Source organism: Ornithorhynchus anatinus, chromosome 12 (genome assembly GCF_004115215.2).
Source record: "Ornithorhynchus anatinus isolate Pmale09 chromosome 12, mOrnAna1.pri.v4, whole genome shotgun sequence".
Classification (NCBI taxonomy): Eukaryota; Metazoa; Chordata; class Mammalia; order Monotremata; family Ornithorhynchidae; genus Ornithorhynchus; species Ornithorhynchus anatinus.
The window spans coordinates 27889616-27909489 of record NC_041739.1 but is presented as its reverse complement, the minus strand read 5'-3'; the positions used below and the strand labels follow the sequence as shown (position 1 = coordinate 27909489).

Here is a 19874-nt window from a genome sequence, read left to right as displayed (position 1 = left end):
AGGGGGGAATCAATGTAATTTCTTATTATTTATGGTATTAACTAATTACCGATTTGGACATTGATCCATGACGAACCTGAATTTCTGCTTTTCTAGACATACTATTCAGGAGTCTTTTTTTCTATTTATTGTTGCCTTTCTCTTTTATAATGTCTCTGTGCTTATACTATTCTTTATCTTTCCTTATGTATCTGTTGCCAGTCCCTTCAAATTCTCTTTATTCTTAAATTATGAGTCCCTTGGTGGCCACGGCACATAACAGCCACTTAAAAAACATTATTACTACGAGTAGTACTTCTACTACGATGGGCTAATCACCAGGGTAGATATAGAATAATTAAATTGACAAAGTCCTAGGGCTTACATGTTGCAAACAATTGATTTATCAATTAATTAATTCATCAGTAGCCTACCCCAGATTGACTACTTCGTTGATTTTCTAGCTCCCTGCCTCTAGAATCTCCCCTCACCAATCCTTACTTCACTCTGCACTCCAGATTACTTTTCTAAAAGTTTGTTCTGCAGAAGCCTGTTCACTTCTCAAAAACTTCTGATTGTTGCCCACCTCTCTTGAATCAAGCAGACATTCCTAACCATTGGCACTCAATCAGATTTCTCCCTTCTGCTTATCCAGTCCCTTTTCCTACATCGAGCCAGCTCGCACTCTTCATTCCAGTCAAGTTAACCAATTTAGTCCTCATTCTCATTGCTCCTACCGCGATGCCACCCTCTTGCTCACACTCTCTCTTCCTCTTTGATCTCCCTCCCCCTTCACATCTGGCAGATCATTGCTCTCCCCATCTTCCAAGTCCTTCTGAAATCACATCTCCTTCAGGAAGCATTTTCTGATTAGTCTCCCATTTTCCTTCTAACCCCAAACTGCCACGAAACACTTGGGCTCCCTGCTCTTGCTGGTAGAGTTTCTTTCGTATCTTTATACTCTCTTTCATCCTTCTATCAGTAATTTATTTATCTACCCTGCTAGATTACAAAATCTTTGAGGGCAGAGACTATGTTTAAAAATTCCCTTGTACTCTCCCATGTGCTCTGCACAGAGTAGGTGCTCAATAAGTGCTACTTATTGGTTATTTATTGAGCACCTATTCACAAAGAGCATTGTACTAAGCATTTGGAAGAGTTCAATGGCTGGTAAAAGACACGATTCTCATTCTCAAAGAGTTTAGAATCTTTGAGAGAGAGATGCGACAAAATGATTTATAGTTAGGAGGCAAAAGAAGGGGATGGTGACAGCTCTGGGAGCTTCAGGAGACAGTTAAATGTCTGGAGCTGTGGGAGTGGAAATCAATGAGGGAAGAAAAGTAGTGTGTGAATCAGAAGAGAGAGCTGAATTATAGCAGGCCAGAGTGAGTTGAAAATCACTCTGGATTTTGGATTGCTACCAACAACTCCTAATTGCATGAGAGCAAGAGCAGCGGAAGTGCAATGTGAGGATGATCCATATCGAGGAGTTGGCAGTGTGAGATTCGAGGAGAAGGCAGCCTGGGAGTTAAGTCAGGAGACAGTGTGGCATTGAGGTTGTGCACTTCGACAGCAAGGCTGGAGAGGGATGAGGGATCCAGGTGGCACACAATGGTTTGGGACAGGTGAAGAGGGTCTAGAAGTCACAGGCTTCTGTGGGGGCAGAGGGCAGATATGGAAGATGATAATGATAACACCAATTTTGGTATTTGTTATGTGTTTGTGAAAGGGATGTGGAGGAGGAGGCAGGTTCCAGATACGATCCTGAGAAATACAGAGAGTCTCATTTCTCTGTCTGGTAAATTGGTAGAATGTTCAATTAAGTTTAGGACTAAGGAGAACTTAGAAACACACATCATCCTCTCTAGAGTTTGGGGGACTGACATCATCTTCTCTAGAGTTTTTCACAAGGGTCAATAACCATGTGGTCAGAGGAGAATTGGTGAATATAATGTATTTAGATTTAGAAAAGGCCTTTCTCTAGTTCTCAGGATTGAAGAAATATTCTCTCAAGGATGGAAAACTGGTTAAAGGATGAGGGGGGAAAAAGGGTTAGAATAGCTATCCATTTCTCAGGATGGAGAAGTGTAAATAGTGGAATCTACCAGACATCAAATGGATTTTATTTAGCAGAGTCATAAATAATCCAGGAGAGGGAAGGTGCAGAATGAAATTTCTGTGTTTCCAAATGGCAGCAAGCTCTTCTGTGCGGTGAAATGTCATGCAGATGGGGATAAAATGCAGGAGATTTCAGAGTTTGAGGGAGTAGGCAAAAAGGTGACAGATGAGTTTCGGTGCCAGGCGAGTAAACGAGGTAAAACAGTTGGAAAAAAATAATCCATTGTGCTGGGCTCAGCAAAGTTCTTGGCATTATGGTTGACTGTTCCTTCAAACCATTAGCCTAGCGTGGGTTGGCAATCAAAATGGCCAACAACATATTGAACATCGAAAGCAAAACAAAAAAAGACATAGTTTTGATATCACACAAAACCACGTTCTGTCCACACCTGTCTAAGATGGAGGGGAGGCACCGAGTGCCAGCAAGAGTAGCTGCTTTTGGGAGCATCCTTTATCCTCTCTTTTCCCCTTCCCCCAGCACTGCTTCTGATGGAGAGAGTGGCAAAAGAGGAAAAGAGTCACGGGGCATGCGCTTTTTGAAAGCTGCAGGAGCGGGGACAAGATGCTCCCTGCTGAGTCACCTGGCAGTTTAGGTCTGACCTTGCAGTGGGATATCTTGTTTAGGTATAGTCAAGCCACCATTTCGCCAAGGCACCCAATACCAAAGTGTTCTGAGCTTTTGCCATTTTAGAATCACTGCAAAGCCTAGTGAAATTATTTTTAAAGGATGTTTGGATTGCGTAGGATCCAGAAGAAAGAAGTGTTCTACTTTTGCCACAACCAAATCAATCAGTCAATGGTATTTATTGAGTGCCATGTGCAGGACACTGCAGTAACCGCTTGGGAGAGTGCAACACAGCAATAATAATAATGTTGGGATTTGTTAAGCGCTTACTATGTGCCGAGCACTGTTCTAAGCAAATAAGGAGCAAGTGTAAAACATTTAGAAACAAGGGCTATACCTCTGGATTTCTGCTTCCACTTCCTCCAAACTCCTACAGGTAGTTAGGGAATAAGACTCAGAGTGCGTGTCTGGATTTTGCACTGGAAGGAATTTGCATATCCACATACTGGACCATTCTGATCAGATCCTTCTCTCCCGATTAGACTGTAAGCTCGTCAATGGGCAGTGATTGCCTCTATCTGTTGCCGAATTGTACATTCCAAGCGCTTAGTACAGTGCTCTGCACATAGTAAGCGCTCAATAAATATTATTGAATGAATGAATGAATTGAATGAATCCTTCAGTCAATCATATTTATTGAGCATCTACAGTGTGCAGAGTTGTTAGACAAGTTCCCTGCCCACAGTGAGCTTACAGGCTCCTTTAATATTTTATTTTTTTGGTTTACTTTTATTTTTTGCATTCAAATTCATTATAATTTTATTCCATTCCTTTCAAATGATCCTTATCTAAATTTCTGTTCTCAGAAACCAAGCCGAACATTTCCTCTTCCGTTAAATGAGCTGAGGAAGAGATTATTCCTACCTGGTTTCCAATGTCATCAAGTAAAATGTGTTAATTACAGCCAGTAAGAATCGATTTGTTAGGTGCACAGGTTCATTATAAGTAGTTGAATGAAACAATGCCCGTGACTAATAAGACCGAAGCTAAAACATAAATTCTGAATGAGGATGGTAAGAGCAGCTGTCAAAGTTCAGGCTTTGACTTCACTTTCCCTAGGGGCTGTTAGAAAGCACTTCCCAACAATTACTGTAACCGAACCTCTCAAAGATGCTTTCAGCTTGGGGAAAAACACAATTATTTTAGGATGAAGCAAGACTAAATGAAGGCAGGGAGTAATGGCAAAGTGGCGCTGCCTTGCTGGGATTAGGCTGCCTACTTTTAAACTGCTTTACAGCTAGGTAATTTGGCTTTACTTGCTAGACTGTTGGGGCCTCTTATGGCCTGCCAGATGCTTGGCAGCCCACAGCGAAATAGACACAATTATCTTTAATACCCTTTCCACCTTCTATTGATTAATAAAGCCATTACCAACTACAAAAAGAAGCTGATCCAAAAGCACTAGGCTTACTGAATTTGACATTTAAACTACTGTGATAGACTAGAATATCACAGAGTACAATTCTGTGATAGAATTGTGGCCCTTCTTCCACATATTAAGTGTAGCAACTCCTTGAAGTCCTGCTTCTGAAAACTCAAATGAACAGTGGATAATATGTGGATGTGATATGCCAACCCTGCAACTTACATAATACATTGGAGAAGCAGCGTGGCGCAGTGGAAAGAGCCTGGGCTTTGGAGTCAGAGGTCATGAGTTTGAATTCCAGCTCTGCCACTTGTCAGCTGTGTGACTGTGGGCAAGTCACTTAACTTCTCTGTACCTCAGTTCCCTCATCTGTAAAATGGGGATTAAGACTGTGAGCCCCACATGGGGCAACCTGATTCCCCTGTGTCTACCCCAGCGCTTAGAACAGTGCTCTGCACATAGTAAGCGCTTAACAAATACCAACATTATTATTATTATTATTATAATTAGTTGTAGATTCATTCTTTTAGGCCTATATGGTTACTTCATGATTTTGCCTTCTTCTCACCACCTCCCGCCCCAGTAAGAGTATTCACAGACTTAAAAAAGAAATGCCTCTCTAGACTTAAAGCTTATTATGGGCAGGGAATGTGTTACTTTTATTGTACTGTAGTCTCCCAGGCACTTGGTAGAGTGCTCTGCTCATAGTAAGTGCTCAATAAATAGCATTGATCAATAGTATTTAAACCAGGTTCTTTATTTTCAGAGAAGAAGCTTGGTCTCGTGGATAGAACACAGGCCTGGAAGTCAGAAGAACCTGGTTATAATCCTGGCTCTGCCAATTATCTGCTTTGTGGCCTTGGGCAAGTCACTTAACTTTTCTGCGCCTCAGTTACCTCATCTGTAAAATGGGGATTAAAATTGTGAGCCTTATGTGAGTCGGGGACTGTGTCCAACCTGATTACATTGTATCTACCCAGCACTTACTACAATGCTTGGCACATAGCAAGCACTCGGTAAATACTAGTATTATTATCATTATACTTTTACTACTGATAAAGAAAACAGCGATTCTGCATTTCGAGTTAAGATATTTGTTACACCGAGAATTATTTTAATCTAGGACAAGTTCTCTCAAACTTTAACCTATGAATAATGGATTTGGAATATAAAACCGGTTCCTGAATATCTCAATAGGGCCCAACAGACTTCTCCAGGCATTGCTATATTTTCTAGATTCTGCTAGATTTTCTAGATTCCAAAAGAGATGGGTGAATTTTCTACAGTACATAACATATCTAGAGTTGTCTAAATAAATTTACTACACTCTCTGTAAAATAAATAGCTTATTGGAAAGAAACATAGTGTGTAGGAAACAAATTTTCACGTGCAACAGCCACACTACAGGTGCCAATTTTTTGGTTTGCATGTGGGAATGACAGGGATCAAGGTTTTGTGGGAGGCAAGCAAGGATGGGGTTGGAGGGTAGGGGGAGACAGGGTTCAAAGAGTTAGGAGGTCAGAAAGACTATTTCACTTGGAAACGCTTAGCTCTTTTCAGTCTTGCTCCAAAGTTATCAGTCGTACCAGTGACTAGAAATGAGCAGAGCTGCATGACCACACCAAACAATTAAGGCGTGAAAACAGTGGCATTTACTTTAGCTGCTATAGCCTCAGCTCCCGTGGGCACTATCTACTGAACAACCATACCAATTATATTTACTATATCCCAGAGGGATCTACAGTAATATTAAATCAGGAAAATATCAGTTGGCATTTTCCAATCTTTCTCATAGCAACAAACGGCAATGTTGGGAATAATATGTTGGGCCAGCACCAACGTAAATTTTCCATGAGAGAAATAAGTCCTTTCAAGGTCCATGTTAAATCACGGCCATGAATTGGCTCTTAATGGCCTTTATATAACCATTTATCTGAGTTGCACAGAGGGCAGTTTTAATGCGAGACTCTCCAGGTCAAGGTTCATTCATTTGTGGAATATCTCTTTTATGGCCATCATAGCCCCATCAATAGGTGGCCCAGGGCTCCATAGTTTCTAGCTCTCCAGGGATAGCAGTCTCTACGCAATCTCTACGTTGACCAGGTAAAATTTTCATCAGCCAAAAATCAAAGAAAATCCCCTAAGGGTGCTCGGCACTCTTTGACTAATGCCCAAATGATGACGGAAATAACAGTATCCTCACAAAAGTTCACAATAGATGACAAATGGATATTTCTTACCTGTCTGTTCCTTCTATGAATAAAACTTCAAAAAGTAATTATTCTTGTGTCTCAGCATGGGTTAGGATAGAGGTAGGTAGAGTTCACTGGGGAGGTGGAGGGAGGGCAGAGGTGAGGAATTAATAAACTCCATGGGGTCACAGCTTAAGTTTGAGGAAAACATGTGCGTGCTTCACCGTTAATAGCCACAGTAGTCAAGTGTGATCGGTAGAAGTTTTGTGATTAAAAAATGTAGACCAATAAAGTGATTTGTTTGTAAAACAAGAAGAAACAATAGCTGCCTCACCCTTGTGCCACAAGTTGAGTAGCATACTTTACTACAAATTATTTAGAAAACATGATGCCTTACCATTGTACAATTTGTAAATCAAGATTCTGTTTTAAAATCAGGTGAAGATGAAAAATGAAAAGCTAGCCAGAGTATTTTGGCAAGGGTAAACTGGCGAGGAAACACATAGAATCCATTTAGTCTGTTCCAAGAACTGCTGACTGGCGATGACATGTGAGCCTTAAAAGTACAGTGAGTCCTGGGCTGGAAGTTAACTACCAAGAAGTCCTCTTTGTTTCTGTGATATTACATGAGCCTCACTAAAATCACATCTTCTCAAGAGGCCCTTCCTGACTAATCCCTCATTTCCCTTATTTGATCTCCCTTTGGTGTCACCTGTACATTTGGTTCTAATCCCAGCTCTGGCACTTGTCTGCTGTGTGACCTTGGGCAAGTCACTTCACTTCTCAGTGCCTCAGTTACCTCATCGGTAAAATGGGGATTAAGGCCGTGAGCCCCATGTGGGACAAGGACTGTGTCCAACCTGATTTGCTTGTATTCCCACCCAGTGCTTAGTAAGTGCCTGGCACAAAGTAAGCACTTAGCAAATACCACAATTATTATTATTATTATCTATACCCTTTAAGCACTTGATATTCACTCTACCCTCATCCCCACAGCACTTACTTATTTATCCATGATCTATTTTAATCTGTGTCTCTTCCAGTCTGCAAGCTGGTTGTGAGCACAGATCTTGTCTACCAACTCTATTAAATTGCACTCTCCCAAGCACTTAGTTCAGTGTTCTGCACACAATAAGTGCGCAATAAATACCATTGATTGATTGATTGATCAATTCCCCTCTCAGCTTGTCACCCTGGGCCCGCTCACATTGGTTCGACTGGGGGGCCTTTCCTGAGCCTGGGGCATCTGACCCAGAGATCATGTCCACCTCCTCCAGAGCTCAGGAAAAAGACCAACTATGTAACCCTAAATTAGTGAAGCACGGACAGAAAGTCCAAAGAGAGAGATCATACCTAGAGAACAAACCCTGAAACCAGACACACTTTATATCCCCCCAAAAAATACAGTTGAGTACAATGAGTGCATTTCTATATTGAGGAAAATATCTGGGGACATATCCTGGACACATCAGAAGGAAATCTGAATAAAACCTAACGATCTATAAAGAGAAATGCCAAACATAGAGGATTGTAAAAGATGAAATGAAAATCAGACAACAAGGTTGGGAAAAAAACAACATTTTCTTTAAACTTATCATTACCAACAAGAACATCTATGCCTTTAAGATGTTTCATTACCTAAAGGACCAGTTTTCCTTGGCACGAATCTGAACTAATCAGGACCGAGTCAATGTGAAAGCTGAAATAATCAGATTGGTTCAGTCTTCCATCTTGATTGGTGGATGTGTGTCATATTTTGCCACTCTCTTGCATTAGGAGAGAGAAAAACAACCCTCTAAGGTTTCCCAGAGGACAAGCTGGTCAGTAAATTACTATAATTATCATTAAAAAGAAAGCTGAGAATTCAAAGTATTCCTTATGCATAATTGGGGACATTTGGCATTGCTGAAAGTTCAGAAACCTGGTAAAATATCCAAAGAAATGTCAGAAAGTGGGGCTAAGGAAACGTGAAAAAAACTGTGAACATTGATTTTTAATGTTTGTTTTGTAATTTGCAAACCTCATGAGAATAAACTGTACTACATTTAAAGAAATTAGTGAAAGAACAGAATTTTTTTGTGTTGATATATAGAATCAGCCAAACGATGAATACAGAGCCAAGAAAAGTTACACAGAGCCATGTTCATGCCCAGGAATATACACACAAACATATCAGAAAAGAGAGTTGAAAAAAATAACATAAAGATCAACCCAATTTTTTAGAGTAGAAAATAATTGTTTGGTTTTCTTTTAAGAATTTATACTTTAAGCTTACCTGTAAGTAAAATGTCCCTTTGGGTTGGGCATAGAGCATCAAGAAGCTATAATCCAAGTTTTGTTTCGTCCTCCACCTAGAAATCAATAAAGAAATCTGTGCATTTTTCCCATGATTTTCAAATTTGTAATGAACAAACCACTAAGTTGTAATTAGAAGAATTTTGAAATCCTCTATTTTTTATTAATCAGCTGTTGTGCTCCCTGGATCGAGTGAAAGCAAATATACCTTTATGCTCGAATTTAAATAATTAGATTCACCAAGTCAACCGTCGATTGAAGACATCTCCCTAAATTATGCTGCAGAATAGTAAAATAATTCATCCCTCATTTACCTTTTCATTCCTATTTCTCTGTGTATTATTAGTCTTCTAAGGCAGAGGTAGATGTTCCTGCCTCCCAGGGATTTTTGCCTAAAAACACTACTTTAATGTGATTTGAATAATTTACTTGATAGACTGTAAGCTTGTGTAGGCAGAGAATGTGTCTGCCAACTCTGTTGTGCTGTACACTTCCAAGTGCTTAGTACAGTGCTCTGCACACAGTAAACACTCAATAAATCCCACTGACTGACCACTAGCTTATCCTTTAGTCTTAGCATTGCTGTGCTTCAGAGATACTCCTCAAATTCAGATCCTTTTTAACCTCACTTTTTTATTGTAGGAGTACCTATAGTCTGAACCTGAAGTGTGTAGATGGGGGTGGGGGTGGGGGAGTAAACTACCTGAGTCACAAACTGCAGATGATTGGGAGGAAAGGATGAGTGAGGTACAGAGTGAGGAGGAAGAAATCGGGCAGACCAAGGGCAGGGGAGGAAATCCAAGAAGAGAAAACCCAGGAACAAAAGGGAAGAGGTGGGGAAAATGGAAGATAACACCAGTATAGGTAGCCACGAAAGGGGAAAGGACTGCATTTCCCAAGAGGTTGTGAGGGAGTTTAACACTTTTTAATTGTGGAGAAAAAGCAGTGTCAAGGGTCTAATCTGCCAGTCTCTCCAAATCTAGTGCTCTGCATGTAGTAAGTGCTCAATAAATTCCAACCTCATTAACTTGTATTTAACCCAGCGCTTAGTTCAGTGCCTGGTACGTAGTAAATGCTTAGCAAATACCATTAAATACCACTGATTAATTTTCTGGACTGGCTAACTCTCCTGGCTCCTGAGGCCCTTGTCCTCTCCACACACCTTCATAACCCTGCACTCTCTCCTCTCACCCAAACCATATCCCAATCTATTTCTCCAGTGTGCCTGGCAGCTCCGTGGGTTTAGCCAAAAAAGGAAGGGGAGGAGGAAGCCCCTTGTGGCTGTGATATGCCCAGGGCTCTTTCTCTCTCCAGACAAGATCTGGATTAAGGGTGGCTTGGAGCAAGGCTGGATTAATTCAGCCTTCAGAACTTGAAATTACTAGGAAGGGACATGAAAGCAAGGAGGGATAGAAAGAGAGAGAGAGACAGAAAGAGACAAAGAGGGTCGAGGAGCAGAAATTCTTCTGTTTCGTGATTCTAACTGGCTCCAGGTCAAGAAGCTGCTCTCCTGTCTGGTCCAGAGTCAATATGAGTTGTATCAGCAAAAATAAAGGAACTTCCAGAGTCTGTTTGGGTAGACACTTTGCCCACTGTAGCCGAAGCCTGGCACCAGAGAAGCAAGGCCAAGAGCAGTTGATCCACTGTCCCAGGGCTACAATGACCCCGCCTGGGGGCTCAAGTGAGATCGCAAGGCAGCCAGATCACCCACTCTCACTGGATCACTCTGACCGAAACTCATTCGTTCATTCAATAGCATTTAATGAGCATTTACTGTTTTCAGAGCACTTTACTAAGCCCTTGGGAGAGTACAACATAACAATAAGCAGACACATTCCCTGCCCACAGCGCTCTTACATTCCAGAGGGGGAGACAGAAAATAATAACAATAAATTACAGATATATACAAAAGTGTTGTGGGGCTGGGAGGCGGGGGATGAATAAAGGGAGCAAGTCAAGGTGACGCTGAAGGGAGTGGGAGAAAAGGAAAGGAGAGCGTAGTCAGGAAAGGCCTCTTGGAGATGTGCCTTCACTAAGGTTTCAAAGGGGGACAGGGTAATTGTCTGTCATATATGAGGAGGGAGGTCATTCCAGGCCAGAGGCGGGATGTGGGCAAGAGGTCGGCGACGAGATATATGAGGTCGCGGTACAGGTGCAGAAACTGCAACTGTCTGTAAGGCAAAGCTCTGCTTTTGGGATGCTAAAAATGGACCCCCAAGAAAGCAGCTTGGTTTCGAGAACAATCCAGTGAAATGTGCAAAAGTTTAAGAAGATTTTTGATCCCGGCTACAAAAAGAGGGACAGGGATGGGAAAGGACACGATTTACTCTGGGAACCCTGACTCTATTGCTAGCAAATGGCTCCCATTCTAGTGAAATTGGGTGGTCTGAAGCTGCACTCCTACTCCCATCTCTGCTAATCACTCTGCAATTCTGATTCTGCTTTAGAAATCATCCTCTTCATTAATCTACAGCAGTTTGCCACATCTGAATGATTGTTTCGGGTTTATAATATATTGTGCCATTTATAATTGACAATACCCAGCAGCTTCCCGATTCAGCGAGCTACAAGAAGTGTTTCATAAGCGAGGGAAAGAACAAAAGGAATTTGTGATTTTGTATATGAGTTGTGACTAATGTTGTTTACTTTTAAGCAATTTTGAGAATTCTTGGATCCACTTCACCAGTTCGTAATCCCAAATCCACCCCTATCTGTATATAGAAGGATTTATAATGATGATTTAAAAGAGCACTTCATAAAGTAACTGTGCACTCATTTTCCACACATAATGAATTATTTATATTTGCTCTCCAAAAAGGCTGAGGCTTGGTTGGTGTGCCGTTCCCCCACGATATTTATCTCCCCCACCCTTGCCCTCTAATCTGCCTCTGCTTTCCCAACTCTGTAAATTTAATCATATTTATTAAATGCTTACTGTGTGCACAGCCCCGTACTAAGCGCTTGGAAAGTACAATTCAGCAATGAAGAAAGACAATCACTGCCCACACCGGAAAATTGACGTTATTGAGGAAGAGGATTGAAATGGAGAATTCTAAACAGATAGCATTGGTTGAAATAGATTTTGGGTCAGTTGAAAAGCATGGCATAGTGGTTAAAACAGGGGTTTGGAAGTCAGAAGGACATAGGTTCTAATCCAGGTTCTGCCACTCATCTGTTGTGTGACCTTGGACAAGTCACTTCACTTCTCTGGGTTTCAATTACCTCATCTGTAAAATGGGGATTAAGACTGTGAGCCCCATGTGAAACAGAGAGTGTGTCCAACCCGATTTGCTTGTATTCTCCCCTTCCAGCACTTAGTACAGTACCTGGCACATAGTAAGCACTTAAATACCACCATTATTATTATTACTTTACCCCCGTTTTTACTCAGTTGAGACCTCTGCAATGTTTACTGAAGATAAATGTTTGGAAGGAATAAGAAATCACCTCCATTTCCCAAAACTACACCTTCAAGAGGGCCAGATTTTCCAATGATGTTAGCAGGCAGATGAACTTAATTTTAAGTTAAAATTTGCCATAATAAAATTATAGTCTTTAACAAAACTATTATGACGTGTTAGCCCTTTGCTATCAGCTAGTCTGTTACCTGAATGAAGAAGGAGCAGTGGTTTTACACTACTATTTAAAGTCTCTAAATGTTTCAAATCTATTACATTAAACATATAATTTTTGAAGATCAATAGGCAGAAGTTTAGGATGGTTTATTAATTATTCCTCTGTGAAAAGCTGCTGGAGAAAAAAATCAGTACTTGTTTTTTTTCCAATTACATTCTGTTAAGTAAAACAAAGTATTTGGTACTTCAGTCCATTTCAGTGTGGCTTTTCACTATATGAAAGCCAAGTCCAGTTAACTGTACACAAACTTCTCCAATTTGTCCAGGAAAGTGACACACAATTTGCCATACCTCACTCTTTCTTTGGAATCTCCAAAAGTTTCCTTGAGATCTGAGAAAACTGGGTAATATGAGGCTGGTGGTGAAATGATCTCTAGGACTCCAGATTGCACTTCAGTGGGGAAGCTGGAAATAGAAGTTAATAAGAGATAAACAACTAAATTTGCATTCCTGGCTATTTAACTGGAAAAACGGAACTTTTCCTCCTAGCAGGATACACAAGTTCTGGTATCTCTGTTAATCGGAAAGATGACATATACACAGTAGGAACTCAGTAAACATCAATAGCACATAGAAGGGGCGGCGTAGAAGAGCAAATTGGGTCTATGATAAGAAAGTGGAAGAAGTGTTCTTTAACCCTGCCACTATTAGAGAGCTGAGCCCCAAAAGTGATGTCTGGAAATTTTTAAGAACTCTGCCTCCCTTCTCCTAAAAGGTTCACCAGTATTGCTTTGGGGATGGGTTGCCTGGAAGACCTGAGACCTCAGGTAGCCTTCTTTCCTCCTCTCTTAGAGGAGCACGTGCCCTGGTGGCGATGGGTATGATGGACGTGATGGGGATGCTCAAGCCTGGACCACCGCAGGATCAGAGATGGGAGAATCAATCGATACATCCTTGGTATTCACTGAGTGCTTACTGTATGCACAGCACTGTGCTAAGTGCTTGGAAGAGTACAATATGACAGACCTGGAAGACATGTTCTCTGTCCACAGTGAGCTTACGGTCTAGATGGAAGAAGGACTGCCACCTTTATTGACCTCTTAACATTGGGACTGTTGTGTTTATTGGGTTCCAGAGGTGAGAGGAATGGGAAGGTGTCACCTTGCTGCTTTGAGCGATTTTCTTTTTTGTGTGTTCACAAGTACAACATTTTGTCCACTGTAGTTGGCCAATTAATATTTTTGAGGAGGAACCCTATCTCACTTTCAGTGATCTTACAGTAGTGTTTGATCTACTCAGATATTAACAGTAAGTGTGGATGCCTTACTATTAAACAGTGAGAATTAGCATGGTCTAGTGGATAGAGAATGGACCTGGGAGTCAGACCTAATCCGGCTCCCCCGTTTTTCTGCTGTGTGACCCTGGGCAAGTCGTTTAACTTCTCTGTGCCTTAGTTACCTCATCTGTAAAATGGGGATTAAGATTGGGAGCCCAGTGTGGGACATGAACTGTGTGGATTAGCTAGTCCCTACCCCCAGGGTTTAGTACAGTGCCTGGCACATGGTAAGCGCTTAGCCAATACCACAAAAATGAAAAGAAAAATGAATGGTCAAGGAGGGGGTGCTGACACTATGCTGGAGGCATTTTCCATCCTCAAAGAAATGCAACCAAACTGCTCAATTCAAGTTTAGTTGCAAAGTAGCTGTGAGTCGGAGACCCAATCGCTCACAGATAAATGAGCGATACCTGGATGCAACAAGGAATCGTAAGCATGATGATATGCACGGGGAAAGGAAACTGCTGTCGGTCTTTCAGACCAAACTTGAATAGTGGCATTGCCTGCAGTCTCGCTGTTATAGTCCAAGGAAAATTAAAGCACTGAAAAGGGTTGGGGTTATTTTCCTGTTATTTGGTTTGGAATTTTTTTTTGCTGGTGTTTAACTGAGCACTTACTATGCATCAAACATCATTCTAAGTGCTGGTGCAGGTACAAGTTAATTAGGTCAGACACAGTTCCTGTCTCACATGGGGCTCATAGTCTAATTAGGAAGGAGAAAAGGTATTAAATTTCAATTTTACAGTTGAGGAAACTGAGGCACAGAGCAGATAAGTGACTTGCCCATGGTCACACAGCAGAGGTGCTTACAAACATAGAAAAACAACTACCTGTCAAAATGATACAGATACTTACTTGTTTTTAACACTTTCTGCAACACTATTAATATATTCTTCATCAATCTATGAAATGAGAAAAACATAGTTTTACCAAACTGAGTATGTTACATAATTTTCAATTTCGAATTTCCATCCAATGCAAATCTATTGTATGAAATGCCTATACATTTTCTCATTCCCAAGATTTTTGCTTCCCATCAGGGTCATTTTCATAATTGTTTCCATTGGCTAGGAATTAAACAAATGCAATAAAAGCCACCTTCTCTCCTGTTATCAGAATGGAGAGTCCTACAGTTGATCCCTTTACAAATAAAGCATCATCTATTATCTGGGGGAGAGAGCATATCCACTCCAACAGAATTTCATTTGCCCAAAGCTATTTGAACTTTAGAAATTGTGTTCACCCTATCGGATTGATGGCATTTTACTTAGAGATCATTTTGAGATAGGGTCAGACTCATAGCATAAAGTTCACAGAAGAATTTTGACTTGTCAGTTTACTCACAGTGAGTAATAATAATATGAAAATTCCTGGTGTGAACAAATTTGGGTTTCTAGCTACAGGTGTCCTTTGGATCTAAGACAGTGTTGTTGACAGTGAGACTGTGTCCGTGAGTGTGAGCACTGTTGAGAGAAAATATCTCACACACTTGTTCACTGTGCCCTTGAAAATCCTATAGAGTGCCTTTTCCTGGAGACTTGCTATTTTAAGGAGGGCACGGCTCGGTTCCCAGAGGTTAAAAAGCAAGGATGACAGAGTGAGGATGACACTGTATAAACAATTAGCATTATAATCAATCTCTTTGGAAACTCTTCAGATCTTCAGGATTGAATCTAGGCTCTTCTATCATTTGTAAAGGCAGACTTGAACCCCGTGAATATATGTTTTTTTTTAAAAAAAATTAAAATGCTACTTGAGAAGTGTTTACTATGTGTCAAGCACTGTTCTAAGTGCCAAAGTAGATACAAGCAATTAATCGCATTTATTGAGAGCTTACTGCATGTAGAGCATTATACTAAGTGCTTGGGACAGTACAATGTAAGAGTTGGTAGATATGTTTCAAGCCCACAGGATAATTAGGCTGGACACAATCCCTGTCCTACAGGAGGCTCACAGTCTAAACAGAAGGGAAAACAGGTACCGAATCTCTATTTTACAGTTGAGGAAACTGAGGCACAAAGAAATTACATGACTTGCCCAAGGTCACACAGACCGGTTGTGGAGCCAGGATTAGAACCCAGGTCCTCTGACTCCCAGATCCGAGATCTTTCCACTAGGCCATGCTGCTTCTCAAGGGGAAAGTTTCAGGAGAATTTAGTTGTTATATTGTACCCTCCCAAGCACACAGTAAACACTCAGTAAATATGATTGACTGACTGACTGTCTCCAAGTATCCTGTTGCTCCTGTTGGAGACAATACCGAGCTGAATAGGACCACTGGTCTGACACAATAATGGCCTTTCACATTTTCTTACTCTTTTTCAACTGAAAAGAGCATAATTGTCCAGATATTAAAAAAGAATTCAAATATCTTGCTGTGAAAGAACTTGGAGTGCCTACTCAGCATGATTGCCTGTGAAGATAATGTAACTCATTTTTTACTTCCATTCTGTTACTACAGGCTAACCATTCATCATTATGGAGCAGAGGATACTTAAGGATATTATCCTTGCCTCAATTAACCCTGACAGAAAAGAACCAGAAAAATGCAATATAATATTAGCTCTTAATTTGTTGTCCCCATATTTTCCCTTTTCTTTATGGAAAAGCATAGTTTAATATTAATTAGCTTACCTCGGCTATAAAGATAATAATGACACAGTCTTCCTTTTCTGCCGCAGACATCTCGTAGAAAAGAGACTTCAGTGTTTCCATCAGATAACTTTGTTTTTGCCTTTTTACAGTGGGAATGCCCATCACCAAAGAGACTGTGGAAATAGAAGTATAGAATCAAATCATTGCAGGTAATAGAGAAAGAAGATCTTTAGCAACATGATGTTTTATTTCCAGATAATAATTATGGTCATTGTTAAGCACTTACTGTGTGTCAAGTAATGTTCTAAGTATCTTGGGTAATTACAAGCTAATCAGGGTGGACACAGTCTCTGTCCCACTTGGGGCTCACAAAGTAGAAGAGAAAGGACATCAAAAATTGACAACTAAATCACCTGGGAGTCAGAAGGACCTTCCTAGGTTCTAAGTTCTCAACAAATATGATTGATTGATTGTAACTAACTTTGTGACCTTGGGCAAGTGACTTCACTTCTCTGTGCCTCAATTACCTCATCTGGAAAATGGAGATTAATACTACGAGCTCCAGGTGGGACATAGACTGTGTCTAACCTGCCCAACTTGTATCTATTCAGGCAATTAGTAGAGTGCTTAATGTATACCTTTAAAAAAAGACATGCAACCACAGATCCAATTTTAGAGATATTATTTCCATGGTTTCTCCCCCTTTAGATTATAAACTCCTTGTGGGCAGAGCATGTGTCTCACATTTCTGCTGTACTCTCCAAAATAGTACACCTAATGATTACTTTTTCTCTTACTACTAATTTAAACCTTAAAATTTTTTCACTTAAAATAAACACAATTCTCCCCTAAGAATGTTCTTACCGCCAGTTCTCCTTTGTCCAATGATTACATTTGGATAAACACTGTCTTCATGCTCATGAAGATGAGGCAGATAGTAGTATATGTTGCTGAGATGTACAGGGAGTTTTTTGGAACAATCTAAGATTTTCCATTTCAGGTCATCTGAAAGAAGACAAAGGTTCCAAGGTTATCTGTTTAAGAATTCCCCTTTTTCCTTTACCTTTTGGCTAGATCTGGTGATTATTACATACTCAGTGTTTTCAAATCACAAAGATTTGATTCCCAAGATATGACTTTTTCATTTCACTGTTGAATCTAGAAGTTGATTCAATTTCCCTTACATTCTAAGTACTGCATATACTTTGTATGAGCAAACTAAAATAAATATGGAAGAAGAGGAAAATTTATTGGATGGTAATATTTCAGATTATGAACATACCTCATTTTACCATTTTTAAAAGAAATACTGAACTTGCAAGTTTACTTAGTTGGCTATATAAAGGACTGAGCATCAATAACTGTTTATTTTCTTCAGTGACTCTCAAATTCTGCACTGGGCAAGTTTATCCAAACTTACTGTATTGCTTTGCCCGACATTTCTCCCGTTCCCTCCGATTGTCTACAAAAGTCCCTAAGGAGATTTAGCAAGAAGGCTAGTATGGGTTTTGCCCCACCGAGGAATGGTCACACTGCTCAAATGTTTAAAAAAACAAGAAGCAGCATGGCCTAGTGGAAAGACCTCGAGGCTGGGAATCAGCTAATCCCAGCTCTGCCACCTACCTCCTATGTGACCTTGGGTGAGCCACTTAACTTCTGTGTGTCTCAGTCACCTCATCTATAAAATGGGTATTAAGACCAGGGGCCTTATGTGGGACAGGGACCGTGTGCACCTTGATTATCTTATATCGACCCCAGCACTTAGTGCCTGGGATATAGTAAGCACTTAATAAATACGACTTTTAAAAAGAGTTTGTTTTTTAAAAGAGAATTTTCCAGCAGCATCCTCTTTAGGTAAATAACTTCAAAATCAAACATTGACCTTTCTGACATTGTGGGTGAAGAGAGGTAAGAGTGGAAAGACATGGGAGGCGAACCACAGGGATCAAATCTGAAAAAAGGCTGAGGGACTTGGTCGAATCTGGATCATGTTGAAGCGGCTTTCACCCACCCAGTTCCCCCATTTCCCTTCCTTCATCTCTCTCAACACTGGGTTTTCTTTAGCTCATCATTTCTGTAACAGTTTATACTCCCCCTGCTTTTTTCTCCTTAGTTTCCCTTGATCTTATAGCATTTATAAAGTATTGAACTAGCTATAGGAGCGGAGAGTCCCCGGGTCCAATGGCTGGGGAGAGGCAGAGAAGGACACCTGCTTAAAGAAATGAGGAGCGGGCAGTCAAACTGCTTCTTCTACTCCCCTCTGCCCCATCCCTAGGTTCACGTACTGTGAGTTTCAGTCAGATGAAATCCTGATCAGGCTAGCAAAACCACACTGGGTCCAGATGCTATTAGAAAACACAGTTCTCTGTTCTCCAGTTACCCGTCTCTAACTCTGCCGAAATCTTCATTCATTCCTTCATTATCTCTCACTTTAATTATCTTCCCTATCCCCTTGCCAAATTCCAGCAAACCTGAATCCATTAGATGCAAGGAAACATGACTACACTGTTATGTTTCCTTCCCAAACAACACTTCTATCTCCCTATTCTTCCTAAAATTGTCCTCAAATTTGCCCTTCTATTTCATGCCAGTCTGCACTTGTTCCATTCGGCTTTACCAACTTTATCTCACATTTTTCTTCCCTTGCCAATTTCCAGTATTGGTACAGCTTTGTGTCTTCAGTCGAATTCCGGCTGGCATAAGCATCTACTATCTCTTTCAGCACTTTGGTGTGGGATAGTCCTCTGAATATCTCCATTTCATTTCAGAACTGTATCTCCATTTCATTTCAGAAGTGCTGAAAAGTGTTTATCCTTCATTATTTTTTCCCTTCTCTAGTGTCCTCATTAGACAGATAGGTTACAAGGCCCCCAGGATGGTAAAATATCATATTAGCATCTGTGCTACCACTGGGAAAGATTTGCAGTCCGGAGATACAGTTCCTTTTCCTTTGCTGTGAAAGATTAAAACGCTTTCAGAAACGAATTGAAAATGTTGCACTACCGAAATGAAGATCTGCTTACACATATGCACAGAAAACATAAGTAGCTTTTTCCTAGGAAAAAAAAAACTTCCCTATAATGCAGCAAACATTTTTTTCAATATGAATGCATTGAAATACTTTTGCCTCCAGTTGAACAATGTGTTTTTAATAGGAAATGCTAATTATCTCTGCATATTTTGACACTGCACTCTTTTCAGAGTGGTGTGGCCTAGTGGACAGAGCACGGGCCTGGGAGTCGGAAGGACCCGGGTTCTCACCCCAGCTCTGCCACTTGTCTGCTGTGTGACCTTGGGCAAGTCACTTCACTTCTCTGGGTCTCAGTTACCTCACCTGTAAAATGGGGATTAAGACTATGATTCCCCATGTGGTGTTCAACTCGATTAGCTTATATCTACCCTAGTGCTTAGAGCAGTGCTTGACACATAGTAAGCACTTAACAAATATCATTACTATTATTATCATTATTATTTACACTAGGGCAGAAAGTGGCCTGTTTTTGAGGTACTGGGAGATTACTGGCTGGGGTTCAGGCTGACTTGGAATGGCAGCCTGGCAATTCCTGGCTGTGGTTCAGAAGCAGCCACTTCTCCATTGGTTGGCCCACACTTCCAAGTTTCCATTTCCTTCCCCCTTCCGGCATCCCTGCTCCCAGATCCTGTGCCCTTTGCCCTTGAGAAGGGGAGCCTGAGGCAAAGTCAAAGCCTCATAAATTGTTTCACCGGAAGTGGCAAAAGTCACAAGCAACAGCACTGGCGTCAGTGCCGTACTCTGGCACGCCCAGCAGAATAA

At 40.8% G+C, this 19874-nt stretch overlaps 1 protein-coding gene across 2 annotated transcripts in view; it reads right to left on the bottom strand.

Annotated features, from left to right (window-relative positions):
• MGAT4D (MGAT4 family member D) overlaps positions 1-19874 on the bottom strand; it is a 77623-nt gene that overhangs the window by 25985 nt on the left and 31764 nt on the right. For both annotated transcript variants that reach the window (XM_029076695.2, XM_029076694.2), the window contains exons 4-8: positions 16946-17086; positions 16121-16254; positions 14342-14388; positions 12502-12615; positions 8556-8631 (exon numbers count right to left, since the gene is read on the bottom strand). In XM_029076695.2, coding sequence (XP_028932528.1) covers positions 8556-8631; positions 12502-12615; positions 14342-14388; positions 16121-16254; positions 16946-17086 — 512 coding nt within the window. The remainder of the gene's footprint in view (positions 1-8555; positions 8632-12501; positions 12616-14341; positions 14389-16120; positions 16255-16945; positions 17087-19874) is intronic.